The 18,979-nt window shown below is 38.6% G+C and overlaps 1 protein-coding gene across 3 annotated transcripts in view; it reads right to left on the reverse strand.

Annotated features, from left to right (window-relative positions):
- Positions 1-18,979, reverse strand: part of DPY19L1 (dpy-19 like C-mannosyltransferase 1) — a 94,419-nt gene that overhangs the window by 73,295 nt on the left and 2,145 nt on the right. For 2 of the 3 annotated variants that reach the window (XM_070468394.1, XM_020889337.2), the window contains exons 2-3: positions 3,101-3,125; positions 2,371-2,458 (exon numbers count right to left, since the gene is read on the reverse strand). In XM_070468394.1, the coding sequence (XP_070324495.1) occupies positions 2,371-2,458; positions 3,101-3,125 (113 nt within the window). Of the gene's footprint in view, positions 1-2,370; positions 2,459-3,100; positions 3,126-6,244; positions 6,307-18,979 lie in introns of those variants that run through there. The other variant, XM_070468397.1, reaches the window with a different exon arrangement.

Raw genomic sequence — 18,979 nt, forward strand, 5'->3', positions numbered from 1 at the left:
ACACACATAACAGCTACAATTTCTCAGGTTTCTGATCACTAACAAATCCTCAGGTTGCAAAAAACTTACATATTTTAGCATAACCTTGTCTTAATTGAACAACTGATCTCAAAACAGCTTCCAAAATAGCTTTAACCTTTAAAAAGTCATATAACTCAGTCACACGCTCATTTAGGAAACCCCTATAACCCTTACTAATTGAGGAGTTAAAAAAGGCTTCTTTTAGTGTTAGAAAGGGCTCTTCTCAGCTCAGCGTAAGGTAACAGCCCATCAGAACCAGGGCTGTGAAGACAGGAGAGAGGGACAGTGGTAGTACTCCCATTTTGAGGAAAAAAATGTTTTACCAGTAGTTACAGATGGATATGAGAGCTGGACCACAAAGAAAGCAGAGCACCGAAGAACTGATGTTTCTGAATTGTGGTGCTGGAGAAGACTCTTGAGAGTCTCTTGGACAGCAGGGAGACCAAACCAGTCAATCCTAAAGGAAATCAATCCTGAATACTCACTGGAAAGACTAATGCTGAAACTGAAGCGCCAATACTTTGGCCACATTATGTGAAGGGCTGACTCCAAATGCAATATAACTGGTATCTTTATAATAAGAGGGAAATTTAAACAGAGATATAGGGGAAAATGTTTCATGAAGACAGAGGCAGAGATTGGAGTCATGGTACCTACAATGCAAGTCAAGGATTGCCAGAACCATGAGAACCAGAATGAAGTCAGAGAGAACATGCTCCTGCCATCACCTAGATTTTAGACTTCTGGCCTCCATAACTGTGAGAAAATAAACTTCTGCTTTTTTAAGGTACAAGTACTTTGTTATGACAGCCCCCCAGGAAACTACAACCTACCTTGTTTATAGGTTTGATTTTGGAAGCATGTAAATATCTTATATAACTAAAATTTAGAAACAAAAAATTTTACATTCCTAAATATCCAAAAATATATATAAGAATCACTTATTAAATTGGGAAAGGATTTCAAACAAATTTAAGATACAGTAATTTTACTGTACATTGCTAGTTGAATATACAGTAAAGTCAAAACTAAAACCACAAACAAGTTTTAAATTATTTCTAGTAATCATTTTTAACAATATACTTGAACTTTTATTCCTCAAATACAGGTAATATGAAGCCAAGATTCTCAGGCTGACAGAAGAGATACAAATTTAATATCAAAAAAGTAATTAATCCTAAATTTGAATTTAGAAATATAAATTAATAATTTATTTTTTCTTTTTAAAAAATAGTTTCTTAATTCTATCTACTAAAAAGGCCTAGACACAGTGGCCAATCTAGTATAAAATACTAGTAATGAGCACCTCTATCACCAAAATTGGGGCCTGTAAATACCATTTGCTACTGGAAGGAATTAGGGCTCCTTAGAATACTGGATGATTACAGGTCTGTAAAGGAAATGCCTTGCAGTAGCAGAAAGTAAGGAAGCTACAGAACACTAGTGAGGTCATATAAAGGAGAGTGTATGTGTGAACATGTGTGTGTGTGTGTGTATGCACACACGCTCAATCATTTCCAACTTTGTGCAACCCCATGGACTATAAAGCCCACCAGGCTCCTCTGTCCATCAACTTTTCCAGGCAAGAATACTGGAGCAGGTTGCCATTTCATACTCTAGGGGATCTTCCCTAGAGGAAAGGGACAGGGATCAAACCCATGTTTCTTACATCTCCTGCACTGGCAGGCAGATTCTTTACCACTGAGCCATCTGGGAATCCCATATCAAGGAATCACAAAGCCAACTGCAAGGGCTCTCACCAGCGAAAGACAGGTAAGTTTAAGAAATCTGTTAAAATCTATCAGGCCGTAAAGGTACACCCCAAGACAGAACTCTGCTTGTCACCATTAAAAGATGCTAGAGAAGCAACTCACTTTTCTGAAAAGTTGTAATAGAAGGAAAGCATCAAGCATCTTCCTGTCTTTCCTGTATAAAGTGTAGCTCAGGAAGAACACCAAAAGTTCTTCTTTATGGAGTTATTATGGCTAGTAAATGCCCATTCCTCCAGGTCATTTAAACACTGATTTATATTTGATGATATTAAGTAACTGTTCTTCAATATTTTCAAATGTGACAATGATACTGCGGTTAACAAAAAAGTCCTTTCTTTTGAGACATACACAATATTTACAGATGAAATGATATGGTTTCCTTTAAAAAGAGATGGGTATATGAAAATGTAGATGACAGAAAAATGGCTGTGTGTCCTCAGTTGTTGAAGCTAGAGGAATGGGTAGGGGGAATTGGGTCTACTCTTTCTACTTTAAAATATCTTTGAAAATTTCCGTAAGAAGCTTAAAATATTTAGATTGTTAAACTACTACAATAAAATCATACATGAAAACTAACCATTTCAGTGCGAAAAGCCATCTCTCTTTCCAATGTTGAGAGGTGAGAAAAATGACGATCATTTTCAAAGAGGTGTGTTATATGACTCCTGTAAAACAAAACAGTAACAAAGCAACAGTGTTAAAACTTGTACTAAGTATAATTTTAAAAGAAACTCTAAAAGCAAAAATAAAATATTAATACCCTACATATTTACACTTAATTTTGTATTAAAACTCAAACACAACAGTATCCATATTTGCTCTTCCATTCAACATATCTTATACTTCCACTAAAATTTCTCTCTATAAGAAAACACATTCAAATTAGATTTTAAAATTAGAATGAGCCAGAATAATGATATTATAAGCCAAATACAACAAAATTATAGATTAAATTATAAATGTCATTGGGTTACTATTTCAGAAATGTCTGATTTATGAAATTCATATTTCTTTCTGTCCAGAAGATTAAAAAACTTAATCTTCTCAATATGAACACTATATTAATGTTAAGCAGAGTTTCAAATATAACCTCATTAATAATAGATCTCTTTTTTATTAAAAATTGCATTATTCTGGCTCTGATTTATCAATTAAACTACATTTTCATACTAGTTTGCTGCATATAATATATATTCATCCTTATACTGGAATTATTCATATATATATATATATATATATATATGAGAAATAGGACGATAGGCTGTAAACATCTGCCTAAAATATACCAAGGAGAAAAACGTTCTTACCAGTGCAACACTGCTGCAAAGGCAGCTGCAAAAAAAAAGAAACATAAACCATTATTTTAGCATTAAAAGTGTTTTCACCTTACAGAAAAGCATTACAAGATAAACATGATAAAGTCTGGGAACTGTAAATCCTGAACTCTTAAGGAGTGGATAAAGAAAATGGACTCTTCAAAAAAAGTCGCAGAGCTCTGCTTAAAATACCAATGGAGTAAATTATAAAAGAATTAAGCATATAGCTATAATTTTCATTCACTCAGCAAAATAAATGAGGAGCTATTAATATTATTTGCCAACAACCATACAAGAAATCTTCAGATGGAAAGTTCCACAAACTCAACTGCAAGAGAAGGACAGAATCAATGGTGAGAGGCAAAAGAATAAAAGATATGGTAACTTCAGGGAACAGGACTGGAGAGGGATAGAAAAAAGGAACTATCACTTTGATACATGCTGCAATATCTGAATTTTTATAATAAGTTTTAATGTTTTTAAACAAACTTAAAATAAAACAGGAAGAAAAAGAGGTGAAGAAAGAAAATTGGAAAATAGAGAGAAAAACTGGTAATAAAACCAGTCTCATATAAGAATCAATAGTTTGCCTTCTGTTCAAGTACAAAGAACACATTAAAAAGAATCCGAAAAACACCATTCAGTATTCTTATATCACAAGATTCATCTTACTGTAGGCTTCTGATTAAGTAACTACAAGGAAACCAACTATGAAATACTCTTAGAAATGAAAGACAAGCAGCTCAGATCTCATTGTCTTACTTTTATAAAGGTATTTCTATCTAAAAATTTTAAAGTTCATTTTACCTAGAAGATACTAATGGTTACAAAAGACAAAGAGTTACTCTTTCTAGATCATTGAAACTATAAATATTTAACCAGGTTTGTCATTTGACATTTGTTTGTCAAGGGTTCTTTGATCTTTTGAAACTTTGATTTCTTGTTGAGCAATCTACTATCCACTTCCTTTAAAGATGTCATACCACCATAATAAAATTTGGGCTTTATTTTCTTAATGACCTAACTATTATGTCCTGAATAAATTATTCTTCTGTCACAGAATGTAAATACCACCTTTATCATACTGAAGAATTGTTACACTTTGGTAATCCCTTAGAGATTATAACTTTTATTTCATTTATAAATAAATATGGGAAGAATCTACATGTTTACAGCACATATATGTTATTATCCATAAACATATAGATTCAATTATTCCAACTCTCTTTTCAATTGCTCCTGACAAAACTCCTATCAGTAGAACTAATAATATAAACTTAACTCATATTTCTTATTAAGTCTTTGCTGGGAGTTTTAACACTTTTTCCCCTGCTAAAAAAATATGAAATTTTGTTTTCATTATACTTCACTGGATATTGTTAATGTATTTATTTTTGAAGTGTATTTATTTGTAATGTATTTCCTCTGCTATACAATTGATTCTTCTAGTTTTTTTTTTTTTTTTTTGGCTTATCATCTCTAATTCTCCATTTTAAGTAATATTTTAAAAAGATAATTTTGTTCCTGTTTAATAATTTTACTATTAGTTTGTTCTTCCCATCTGACAATAATGATAAACTTCTAGAATAATACTAAGTAATTCTGGTAAAAGAGGGCAAACAGTATTCCGGTGACTTTAACAGAAATGCATTTTACATTATGCCTTTAAATTAGCCTCTGACCTTCACAATTCTGCAGTAATACATATGATTTTTCAAGATCATCAGCTCTCTGCTCCCTCAGAATACTATACTTTCTCAGAAGGAGGAAGACACAAAGTCCTTTTGGTGCCTTCCTTTAATTCAATCCTTGCAGCACTAGGCAATTCTTGGATTTCTCAGCATCTGAATGACCCTCTTTCAGTTTCCAAGGTTGATGCATAATCTGCCCAATGTTTTAAATTCCTCTTTTCATTTCAATTTAACAATAACAATAGTTAATTAGTAGCAGTAGTAGTAACAAAGCAGCTAACATCTGAATTCTTATTACCTGCCAGGCATTTTTCAGCGCTTTACTTGACCTAACATAAGAAGTCCTCACAAGCATCCTATGTGTTAAGTACCAATGTTTCCCGGGTATACAAATAATAAGGGCTTCAGGTGGCTCAGTGGTAAAGAATCCACCCGCCAATGCAGGAGACTCATGAGGTGCAGGTTTGATGGGGAAGATGCCCTGGAGGAGGAAATGGCAACCCACTCCAGTATGCTTGCTGGGAAACCCCAGGGATAGAGGAGGGCTACAGTCCATGGGGTCGCAGTCCAAGGGGTTGCAGAGAGTCAGCAGGACTGAGTGACTTAGTATACAGCACACATATAGATAATAAGTTGATTCCCAGGGAACTTTAGAAACTAGCCCAAGAAACAAAGTGGATAAACAGAGAAAGGGAAGTTGGAAGCAGGAATTCTGACCTAAGACCTCTGTACTGTGTGGCCTCTTGTAGAGGACAGAGGGGCTGCAACAAAGGCCTCCTTACCCTAAAGTATCTTATTCCCCTTTCATCTTTCTTTTATTATTCAAAAAAAAAAGAAAAAAAAAAGCTATAATTCATCTGTTGATAAGGGCAGTGTATTTTATAGAAGCTATTTTTATATAAAAGTATAGAATTATGCTTTAGTTTATTCAATTGAGATAAATTCTATGTGTATGTCATCTGAAAATGAAAACCCCAGTAAGTAAAGCAGATACTGCTTTGTGAGCACATAATTTAAGCATAAAGACATAAAATGACAAAAACTTCTTAAAGCATCCCCAAAGAGCTTTTCATGCCTTCTTGCCTACAGAAAAGATTATGATTTTCTCTAAATATATTCTGGTGATTATTAATCCTGTGTATAGTCTTTTGGCGGTGTCACAAAATTGATAACCAATTTTTCCAGTTTAACACATATGTTATTTTTGTCATTCTAAAAATCAGAACATAAAAAAAAAAAACTTTCAAAAAATCCAAAACTACTCTATAAGAAAAATGATTGTTCAAAGAGTGAAGGTTTGCTTTGTAATCTAACTCAAAAGACTGCAATCTTGTGGCTGAGAATTCTGTAAGGCTCTTAAGTTTTGCTGGAAGCACACAAATTACCAATACTCTGAAACTAAACTGGCCACTCCTTCCATTTTCTGATTAAAGAAATTTCGTACCAGATTATATGTCACATTACATCAATTTTCAGCCTTACAGGATTTGAGCTGCTTCTTCATTGAAAATTATTCTTCTTCAGTTATTAGAATCCTGTTAAAACAAAATAGAATGTAATTCCCTGAGGGGAGAAACAATGTTTTACTGAATTCTACCATAGTAGTACTTAGCAAGAAGCTGAAAACAAAGGCCAACTCAAATGCTGAATTAATGCATATAAGGGGGATAATTAAATAATCCTAAATCATGTCCACATAATAAACCAAAGTTGAATATACTTTGATAGCTAGCTACACACACACACACACACACACACACACACACACAGTGTGCATATAATTGCTTTGTTTTCAAAAATAGAGTCGCTGTGATCAGTGTAAATCAGACCCTTTGCCTAGGTGCAGCCTGCTGCCTAAGCCTCCAGGTGCTTAGGGGTGCTCTGAACCCCAGCACAGTAGAGTTCCAGAGGCCCGCCCGGCTCTGCTACCGCTGACACCCCTCTGTCCAGCCACAGCTCAGGAAGTGCGGAGGAGGTGCCTCATGTTGCTCCCCGCCCCAGGCATAGCCTGCACCATTTCACTGCCGTGAGGAGGGCAGGAGGAACGGAGAAAGAAAGAAACAGAACAGGAGGTTATTCCACGCTGCTCTGCTCAGTCCTCATGGGCTCCTAAATCCCATCCCCTCTCCAACCAGCAGATCCCCCAGATCTCTCTCCCCAACTCTCGCAGTCTCTCCCTTCCTCCAGGCCGCCTTGCCCTAGCAGGTGACTCAGAAGTCCTGGTCTCTTCCACAGACCCTCCCGGCCACCCACCCAGTTAGGATTCCAGGGAAGTGCAGCTCCACGACCTGCTTTCCTAAGGTTCCTCAGCCAAGTCTGCTGCACACAAAAGTTGGACACCCACCGCCCTTTCTCTCTTCCTCCTTCTCGAGGTAGAAAGCAGGGACTGTGAAGCTGTGGAGCCAGGGTGCTGTGGCTCCCTTCACCCCTCTGTGATAACCTGCCAGCCACAGAACTCCAGCCACGACTACAGTTGCCCACCTACCCTACACTGAATCCCTTACATGTGGACTTCATAACTAGTACTTGCCTTAACTCTCAGAATTCCTTCACAAGCTCTCTTAATTTGAGCCTCACAACAATCTTGTATTTATTCTCATTTTACAGATGAAAAACTGGGCCTCTGAGAGGGTATTTCCCCCAAAGTAAAAACCTGGACCCAGCCTCCCTCTCAAGCCTCAGTTTCTCTCCAGTGACAGAGCTGCCTCCCTTTCGATCTGCATGCATTTGATGACATCATCTTGTAACAATATTTATATGGAGAAATACATTCTAAGTCCAAAATGACTTGCAAAATTTAAAAATACAACTTATTCCTAAATTGAGGTTAATCCGTACTTAAAGCATTCTGCAATTTTGGCCTCCCTAATGCCCAAGTGACAAAATGACAAAAAAAGAAGTTAAGAACTCTTCTTAAATCCACTGGATGAGATTTTCAAATCAATCTTGACAAGTTCCATATTCAACCTCTTCCTAATATTACTAACAGTTGTTTTCAAGGGACCATTCAGAGTTTACAAGTTTCTTTTCAGAAGCTGAAGTCACTAGGAAGTAGTCTACCAGTTTCACACCAAGTCTTTCCTAGAGAAGGAAGTCAATTTCTAAACGTACAGATTTAAGCATCTCCTCCCCATGTCTGAAGTCCCATTGGCTTTCCCATAGCTCACACCATGGAGCCCACATTCTGGCCTTTTTCTGGTTAATTCCACCACACACCCTTCACACAGGCTGCATAGGGCAACAATCCTCCAAAATACCTAGCGTTTTAATGATGCTTCCTGATAGCTTCCCTGATAGATCAGTTGGTAAAGAATCCGCCTGCAATGCAAGAGACCCCAGTTCGATCCCTGGGTTGGGAAGATCCCCTGGAGAAGGGAAAGGCTACCCACTCCAGTATTCTGGCCTGGAGAATTCTATGGACTACTGTCCATGGGGTCACAAAGAGTCAGACATGACTGAGCGACTTTCATTTTAATTATGCTATATACCTGAAAACTCTTAATTCCTCTTTCAAAGTTAAAGGAATTCAAAAGTGGTATTTTGAGAAGCCTGTCCTGCCAACACACCTATTAAACCTTGCTTGTTGTATTGTTGTCGTTGTTTAGTCGCTAAGTTGTGTTTGACTCTTTGCAACCCCACAGATTGCCCACCAGGCTCCTCTGTCCATGGGATTTCCCAGGCAAGAATACTGGAGTGGGTTGCCATTTTCTCCTCCAGAGGATCTTCCCAACCCAGGGATTGAACCTGTGTCACCTGCATTGGCAGGCATATTCCTTGCCTTACTGAGGCACCAGGAAAGTTCATTATACCTTGTTAGGGAAGTTAAAATGGAGGAGGTCTTGTTCAGGCTTCAGAAGTAGGAGAGCAGGCCTCTGATCTACTTCTGACCTCCCTGAACACTGTCCAGAATCCATGCCTGCCTGCAAGCACAGCAAGTCTGGAAGCACTTTAGGGAAGAAAGGGAGTAGGTCTTAGAATTTTCTTGAGCCCCTGAGGGTCTGGCCAACCCCCTCTTCCCTGCTCCCAGGGTCTAAGATGTCTTGTGACTCACAAGATGAAACAAACAGCACTGTAAAAGACGGTAAAACCAGAGCTGCTTTTTTGCATGCTAACTGATGATGTTATCAGTTTGTGTATTGGAATTAGAAGTGGGATCCCTCGAAGCTGCAATTTGAAGTCTCACCAAAGGTCTGGCCACTGCCTGGGACCCTTTCCCAATTGGGATTCCAGATTGCTGTCATTCAGAACTCACCAGCGCTGTTTAAGTCTGGATGTTGGTGATGTATATGCTGTTACACATGTATGTTTCACATATATGATAGTGAAGGACGGGGAAGTCCGGTGTGCTGCATTTCAGGGGCTCTCAAAGAGTCAGGCACAACAGGGACTGGACAACAATGCTGTTACTTCTATTGTTTCTAACTTTTTTCTTTTAATGACTGTATATTTAAATTAAGTCAAATAATCTATAAAAAGTTGAAATTGTTTATGTGTTTGTAAGGTACGCTTTCTTTTGTTAATGAATCCTTCAAACCTAAAGCGAAAGTAAAAACTTTCCTCCAAAGTTACCTTTATCACAGTTCCCTATGCTAGAGTACTTGACAGTGAGCTTATGGTTAATTCATCTTAATATCCACAACTTCTAGCATCATGCCTGGCACCTCAATGGGTTGAACTGTTAAAGGACTATCACCAGGCAAGAGAAATTAGAGAATATACTAAAGTAAAGGATCTAAACAGCTAAGGATAATATCTAAGCATTCCTAACTGCTCAAAAGGTTCCCATTATGTGAAGGTAAAATGGTTAATCCATCTTAATATCTACATCTTCTAGCATCACGCCTGGCACCTCAATGGCTTGAGCTGTTAAAAGACTACCACCATATAAGAGAAATTAGAGAATATACTCAAGTAAAACACCTAAACACCTAAGGACGGAATCTAAGCATTCCAAACTGCTCAAAGGGTTCTCATTCTGTGAAGGTAAAATACACATAACAAAATTAATATACTGAAAGAAATTATGCTTCTAATCTATAGTACCTAGAATAAATCAAAGCCCAGTTTCCATGTAGTAAACTAATAAGTGAAAAAGACATTCTTTAGAAGCCAGTTTGGGAAGGAGAAAACAGTCATGTATACCTCAGGCTCAGCTCCTTCCTTCTTTCTAGCACCTATTTTGTATGTCATAAAGTGCTTTAAAGTCAACAAGTATCTAAATACCACTTAGGTGCACAACACATTTTCCTAGAAACTGAGAACATTAAAGAAATATAAGCCAACATCTGTGGCTTTAAAGATAAAATCTTTGAGAGATAAGATTTAGGTACATAAAATAATGAGAGAACACCCGCACCCAAGCAAATAGCACAAAGTCTATGAACTGTAAGAAATCTGAGAAGGCAGATCAATAATAGCCACTCAGGGCAGGGTTTATTAAAGTGGGATTGGGTGGGCAGAAGTGGGGGGAGAGGCTGGATTTCAGGACATGATTACAACTGAGGAGAGGATTTATGTTGAGTAGCCAAAAGACAGCTACAATAAAGCTGGATGTGGACTCTGATCCAACACAGCAGAAGAATCCCATCACTAATATTGATGATACAGAATACTCATGATATTGACAGTAATGAGGTATCAACTGAAGACTCACTCACTATATGTACAGGCTGTCTGGCTCTCAGAGCCCTATGAACACCAGGGGTGAGGGGATGGGGGGTGGGCGGGCGTTGTCATAGCTGCTCAGCCAATGGTACCAAGAATGGGAGCCAGCAGAGTGCCCCCTGGGCCAGAAATCTCTACATTTTGAAGAGATCATTTACTCTCACACTCACACCACACAAACATTATCATTTTTTATGTGCACCACGACATACCAAAAAAGGTTCAGAAGCACTTTCAGTCAGTAAAGAAACAGAGCAAGATTCACAAAGAACATCATAAAGCAGCAACATAGAGCAAAAGTGATCTAAACCCTGGGATTGCATTAGAATCATCAGTGTTGCTAAATAAAACTAGAGATGTCTGGGTATTAATCCAGGGCTCCTAAATCTGAAACTCCAGATTTTTTATTTCAATACTTGAATGATTCTAATATACAATCAAGGTTAATTATCACTGGTACAGAAATGGCTGGAGCAAAATATTCATACTTGTTCACAAAATGTAAGAATTGGCTGCTTTGTACTCCACATGTTTTTTAGCAATAATTAGGTCACCTGGGAGCTTATCAGAAATTCAGACTCCCAGGTCCCATTCCAGATCCCCAGGCCCCTGAGCTGATTTATAAACACTTCTAAGGGCAATGCCTCAACACTGACAGCACACTGGAATCATCTCGGAGCTCTGGACATTGCTAGATCTGGTACTGGGGATGATTCTAACATGCAACCACGGATGAAAACACTGGTGGCGGTGGGGCATGTTAAGACTGCATTCCTGAGCCCCCACTCTCAGAGATCCTGATGCAATAGATCTCACTTGGGCTTGGAAAGCTACACTTTTAACAGTTTTTATTATGAAAAGGGAAACATGAATTCAAAAGGTATTCTGAAGGAAAAATTGTCAAAATCCTGACAGGTGAGAATTATAATCAAGAAAGGGAAAGAATTAAAATTAAGAATCAAATTATTTTTTACATTCTTAAGAAGAAATATTCCTTGGATTTCATATGACTTATTTAGCCTCAGTCTCACTTTCATCAAATGTGAAATGAGGGTTTTTACTTGGTTATCTCTACTCCTAGCATTTAATAACTCTGCACAGCTACAACTGGGGGCGTCCCAGGTGGCACAGTGGTAAAGAACCGGCCTTCCAATGCAGGAGACACAGGTTCAATCCTAGGTTGGGAAAATCCACTGAACAAGGAAATGCCAACCCACTCCAATATTCTTGCCTGGGAAGTCCTATGGACAGAGGAGCCTGATGGGGTCTCGAAGACGGACACAACTTAGTGACTAAACAGCTACAACTACTAACACTAATAAGGACTTCATATTTTCCAAAGGACCTCCAAGATTATTTTGCTTTTCTTTTGGATCTTTCTGCTCCCCAAACTAAAAGCCTTGGCAGGTTTGACCCTTTTAATTTGTTTTCTTGGTTCAGTAGGCAAAAAATGCACTCAATTAATTAATAAGACATTGCCTCTCAAAGTGAGAGGCAGGATTATTTTAAAATTCAGTCATGCTATTATTTTCTCCCAATCTGAGGGCTGTTAAAAAGAATTCATGTGAATCAGTTCTAATGAGATGGATGAAACTGGAGCCCATTATACAGAGCAAAGTAAGCCAGAAAGATAAAGACCATTACAGTATACTAACACATATATATGGAATTTAGAAAGATGGTAACGATAACCCTATATGCAAAACAGAAAAAGAGACTCAGATGTATAGAACAGACTTGTGGACTCTGGGAGAAGGCGAGGGTGGGATGTTTCAAGAGAACAGCATTAAAACATGTATATTATCTAGGGTGAAACAGATCACCAGCCCAGGTTGGGTGCATGAGACAAGTGCTCGGGCCTGGTGCACTGGGAAGACCCAGAGGGTCTCCCCAGTGAGGGAGGTGGGAGGGGGGACCGGGATGGGGAATACATGTAAATCCATGGCTAATTCATTTCAATGTATGACAAAAACTACTGTAATGATGTAAAGTAACTAGCCTCCAACTAATAAAAATAAATGGAAAAATAAATAAATAAATAAAATTCAGTCATGACTGGAAGAAAACTATATAACTCCTAGATAAGATCAAGAATTCACAGTGGTCTATGTAATTATACTTGTAAGATTGACCATAGTTAACTTGAATCTGCTCCATATATTTGACACTGAGCAAAATAGTATCTTACAACAGTTAGGGAAAAATTAAGAAATTTCAATTATCATAAACAAACCTAACAACTATTTATCAGTTGTAGTTCACAGAGCACTTTCAAAGATTAAGCAAAAAGATCCAGAACTCTTTTTGAGGCAAAAAATGGCTCTTATTTTCCCATGAGGCCCAAGGTCACAAGACTTCCAGGATAGCCTGGGTTTCATGACTCTGGTTTTCTTCTCATTGGAAGCTCAAACAGAAAAAAATGCTAATAAGCACACTTAACCAAAAGGATGTACTGGCATAAAGGAGAAAACTCCTGAGGAATAATTTAAAAATCAAGGACAAAGGTTTACTTAGAAGTGAATGAAAACAGAACATGAAAAGTAAATACCACCACCCCCAAACAGTATAAAAATTAGACTTCTAAACAGAGAATTATACAATGTAAATTTTCACACTTTAAAAATATTTATGTATACACATATATTACAGTGTGTTGGTCGCTCAGTCGTGTTTGACTCTTTGTGACCCCATGGACTATAGCCCACCAGGCTCCTCTGTCCATGGAATTCTCCAGGCAAGAATACTGGAGTGGATAACCATTCCCTTCTCTGGGGGATCTTCCCAACCCAGTGACTGAACCTGGATCTCCTGCACTGCAGGCAGAATCTTTACTGTCTGAGCCACCAAGGAAGATGCCAAATATTAAAAATATTTATGTATATACATATATTAAAGTAGGCAATACTTAATACAACAACTACCCAATACATGTGTTTTTAAAGCAATAAATTCTAACTTCCTTTTAAAATCATATCCTCACATAACATGGACAGAAATATTTTAAAAATCAAATAGTAACTTACATTAGCAATTTTAATAAAGTAACTTTCTCTTGACTGAAAAAAATGCATTTCAGTTTTTAAAGAACAAGTAGCGATAAAATATACACCTGAAATAATATGGTAGGCTCACTAAATGCTTCTGAGCAATCATAGTGAAACTGTAAAGCTTTAGTAAATCTAACAGGAAAAAATGTAGAAGCTGCATCTCTTCCCTAGAGAGGAAAAAAAAAAAAGATCCATATATACACAGTACACCCCCAGGCCCATCATATGAAGCAAGAGATTTTAACAAGTTCATTAATCAATAAGCCATTTAAGTTTTAAGGTTACAGCTATGGATTCTCAATGCTATGTATTCTCTCCAAATTTCAAACTGCCCTTGGGTAGCACATTTTGCTTATCTGTTAAATGATTAAGAAAACTATGACACTGATTTTTAATATTTTGCTCTGCTTTTTTTAATGACAATCCCAACCAACCAATCAAAAACAATTCAAAATTTAGTAGTTTCCAAAAAAAAAATAGCTATGCGAACACAAAATGGAGGCTGACAGGTTGACCATAAGGATTTAGCAAACAGAGCAATGCCCTAAATGAACATAAGCCACCAAAGTAGAACTCCTGCTAAAAAAGTTATCAGGTCTTAGAATATATGAGATCATCTTCCCATTACAGTATCTTTGACAGCTGCCTTAGATTGTAGATCTGAAACCTACAATTTAACAGATGTACCAAACTAGTCAAGATCATCGTTGTTTAGTTGCTAAGTCATGTCTGATTCTTTGTGACCTCATGGACTGTAGCCCAGCAGGTGACTCTGTCCATGGGATTTCCCAGGCAAGAATACAGGTATGGATTGCCATTTCCATGTCCAGATCTTCCTGACCCAGGGAACCTGAGTCTCCTGTCTGGCAGGCAGATTCTTTACCACTGAGACACCCGGGAAGCCCCAAGAAACCAAGATACTTTACCTTTAATCTCAGACTTCACTCAGTGAATTCACAAGAGATGTCAGGCCATTTACCTGTCTCACTTTAGTTTCCTCAGATATAAAATTCCAGGAGTTAACTTTTAAGTTTTAGATTTTCATGAAACTTCCAAGGAGATCAAAGATGAGAGAAGTAAGAAATCAGGTCTTTTGTTAGGGACATTAAAATGGAGGAAGTCTTGCTCAGGCCTTACCAGGCCTCTGACCCGCTTCTGACCTCCCTGGACACTGCCCGGATTCCATGCCTGCCTGCAAGCCTTCCTGCACAGTAAATCAGGAAGCACTTTAGATAAGAAAGGGAGTAGGTCTTGGAACTCTAGAGCCCCTGGAGGTCTGGCCAACCCCTCAGTGTCTAACGAAATCCTATGTCCCACAAGGTGAAACAAACAGCATAGTAAAAGTTAAACCAGAGCTTCATTTTTGCATGAATTCAGTTTGCAGCCTGAGATCATAAGCAGGAGCTCCCAAAGCTGCAATCTGCATTCTCACTCATGGAGAGGACACTGCCTGGGACCTTTTCCCAATTGGGACTCCAGACTGCTGTCATTGGGACTGCCCAGCACTGTTCCAGTCTGGGTGTAGGTTGGCCAAATTTGGTTAGGTATACGCTGTTACTTCTTTCTATTGTTTCTATTTTTCTTTTAATGATTATACATTTAAATTAAGTCAAGTAATCTAGAAAAAAAATGAAACTATTTGTGAGTAACAAGTGGTTTCTTTCGTTAACGAAAGCTTTGAACCTAATATGAAAGTAAAATTTTGGCAAAACGGTCTTATTTTAAAAAAAACTTTTAAACATACGAGAAAACAGTAGCACTCTGCTAGTTATATAAGTACTTTATGATTAGTATCAAAACGTGGGGGAAAGAGTCTGAGCTGTGACATTTGCAGCACTGAAAGGCTGCAGGGCAAAAAGCAGTGGTTACTGTTAGGAAGTAACAGGAAAACACAATGCAGAGCAGTGGCTTCTTGGGCAAATCTGAGCTGGTGTGAAAATAAGAATAAATCCTCATCCTTCTCAATTAAAACAATATTCTCAAATTAAAAATCTGTCAAGATGGCAAGTTTTCAAGTTATTGGCCAAGTGATTTATAAACTGCATTTTAAGATATAGTTGGTGCTACTGTTCATTGGAAGGACTGATGCTGAAGCTGAAACTCCAGTACTTTGGCCACCTCATGTGCAGAGCTGACTCATTAGAAAAGGCCCTGATGCTGGGAAGGGTTGGGGGCAGGAGGAGAAGGGGACGACAGAGGATGAGATGGCTGGATGGCATCACCAACTCGATGGACGTGAGTCTGAGTAAACTCTGAGAGTTGGTGACGGGCAGGGAGGCCTGGCCTGCTGCAATTCATGGGGTCACAAAGAGTCGGACACGACTGAGCAACTGAACTGAACTGAACTGTAAACTAGAAGATAAATCCTTGGTCACTACAATGAATCACTCAGAATTTCTGTGACTGATTTTGGTGACTATGCTACTAGGTTAACATTTGCTGCCATGATTAAAATTATAAAATGCCATCCAAGAAATCAATTATATGTAGTGAAAGTACTGAAAAACACACTTGATAATTTGTTACTTTGGAAAGGAAGTCAAATATGATGAAATATGCCAGGCAAACATGAAGATATATGAGCTCTTAAATGCACTTGCGGCGGGGTGGGGGGGGCGGGGGCGGCTGTGTGGCGGGAGATAGTAATAATGCTAAGAAAATTAGTATTAAAGCAAAAATAAAAGTTACAATAGTTGTAGATTTATGTACTCTAAAAATGAATTCTTTCAGTTTTTAAACTTGTTCCTGCTCAATGATTTATGAATAATGAAAGATCATCCATGGAGAACTGATCTTCCCTATGAAACTGGACTGCTTTTTATGGGATTAACTATAATGTTTATAAGTAGTGTTTAAGAGCATGAACTCTGGAGCCATATTGCTTGGGTTCAAGTCCTGACCTTTCCACATTCTAGGGGTGACCTTGGGCAAGTTATTTAACATCTGTGTGCTCACATCCCCCATTTGGTAAAATGGGTATGACGATCAGTGTCATGTCAAAGACTGAGTTATTAGTTAAATGAGTTTGAGATAAGTCAGTTAATCTAAAGTAGTTGGAACTATGCCTGGTACACAGTGAACCTCACATATACAGAAATGCTATCATGAATTCCCAAGAATTTATTTAGTATCACCCATTTGCTGAAGACTCCCTATTTTAGGTTCCCACTCAGCCATTTTATGTCCCTCACCTACTTTACATTTGTACTTGGACTTCTCACAAACGTCTCAAAGGTAACATGTCCCAAGAGAGAATGAAATCTTGACCTTCTCCCTTAAATCTGTCCTCTCACCACATCCCTAGTCTTCACCATCTCCATGAATCTCCAGTTAATACAACAGACATATCAGATGATAAATGGCAGCCCACAGTCCATGTTGGGAAAACAAGAGAAATTAGAAGAAACCTTAGTAAACTTTGTTGTCTGGGTCCACATTTAAAAGAGGGGAGGGGCAGTTACACTAGTTCCAGGGGACTGCTGCCAAGTAGGAATGTCAGCTCTGTGATGAGGGACAGAGATACTCAGATGTTCAGTCATGCCCGACTCTTTGTGGCCCCATGGACCATAGCCCACCAGGCTTCTCTGTACAGGGAAGTCTGTGATGAGGGACAGACTGTTCCTAAAGGGAAGCAGAACATGATTTTAAAGCTACTGATGCTTCCTTCCACGTCATCCCACCCCATTCTGGTTTGTCTGACCTGTGGCTTAGCTATCAGGATTTTTTTTAAGTTTCCAGGTGACATCAGTACACAGCCAAGATTGAGAACTAGTCTAGTCCAGGCCTCCCATTTTAATATGTGTACAAACTGAGACTCAAAGAAGCTACATGCTTAGCCCAGGCACCAACAAGTTCGAAACAGGTACAGAATCAGCAAACAGTTCTTTAAGGCTGTTTACAAACAGCATTTTTTGAAAAAGGACAGAACAGAAAATCAGGGTGTACTGTATATTACAGGGTGAGTAGAGTACATGACCTTTTAACTTTAAATATTGTGTACATACTTATCCTTAGTCTCCACTTCCCTTTTCAAATTCATTCTCCTCCGTTCTCTGCCCTGTTCCTGGCCCCAGGAGGCTGACTCTACACAATGATTCAGTTGGGCCCCTTGCCAAAGGATATCCAGTTGGTCAGCCAGTGAGAGGCACCAGTGGGAAACCAGAGGGTGGGCAGAGTGTCTGGGATCCCTCCTCGTGGGTGATCCTGCCCCCACTGCACAGCTTTCCCTGGGTTCAGCTCCGGAGGGAGCTCCCTTTCCACTTCAGGTCCAGAAGTGGTGGCATCTTCCCACTGGTGACAATCCCTGGGTGCTTCAGTGTCCTCTGTGGGTTCCCTAAACCTGCTCATACTTCTGAAAACAGGCCACTTATTAAATCTGCTTCCTGCCAGGACACTGACATACACAAATAGTTTGACAGACAGATGCATAAATGTACAGGGTTGGATTTTCACAAGTGTGAGCATGTTTAGTGGAATTGTGTTGCTTACTGAAGGTTGTGGTCAAAAAAGTTGGAGAAATAGTCATGGTTTTTTCTACTACACCACTGCCTCCCCTGGCTGATAAAGGGAGCTACTGGGTTAAAACTTCTAAAAATAAACATTTCAAAAACCTTCTTTACGACTGTTACCATTTAATAGTAAACAGTGCCTAAAAGAAAGACATGTTTAATAAAATGAATTTTAACAGAGCTTAGACTGCTGAACAGTGGAAAGGGCCAGTTTGACAAGAAGTGAGTTTCCCACTTCTAGGAACCCCAAGTCAGTCTCTCTTTAAAAGGTGTGCTTCTATCAGGGAGCCCCAAATGGTTAAAATTTCTTTCAAAACATAAATGAAGCAATTTTTATCATAGCAAAATACTGTACTAAAAAACCACATCATGTCAGTTCAACTCTGATTTGTGGAAGGTAAAGAAGAGTGAAATGAGACAGCTTTCAAAAATGTCCAAACCCTGCTCCTTTTTATAGGATCTGAAAGAACAGATCCAGAGAAAGAACTAAGCGTCCCAGGTCTGACTATTCTCCAGGACCATCTTTCAAGCTGCCCTATGGCCTCACGTAAACAGCTATCAAGGACAGAAAGTCTCTAGACCTTGGTCTGGTCATCCAACCTCCATCCATCTGAAGCCCAGTGTCCAAAGTATATCCAAAACTGTGGGACCTTCACTGTACCTCCTTCTAATACCTGAAGTGCCACACTGCTATAGTAATATAAAACTGTACTTAGGTCTGAGCATTACTAGATCCAAATATAAGCCATCCAATATAAGATCCAAATGAAATGCAATTAGGAGCAAAGAAAATATGCACAAAAATGGCAACAGATATTCTATGGTTTGTTACCATAACCTCCCTGAAGGAGTGATACCATTCCATATTTTGCTACGAAGTGGTTAATGTTTACAGCAGCTGGGGGGGGGGGGGGGGGGGATGCAATTTCATCCTGCCCTGCATGTGTGCTAAGTTGCTTC

Source organism: Odocoileus virginianus, chromosome 1, assembly GCF_023699985.2.
Source record: "Odocoileus virginianus isolate 20LAN1187 ecotype Illinois chromosome 1, Ovbor_1.2, whole genome shotgun sequence".
Lineage (NCBI taxonomy): Eukaryota > Metazoa > Chordata > Mammalia > Artiodactyla > Cervidae > Odocoileus > Odocoileus virginianus.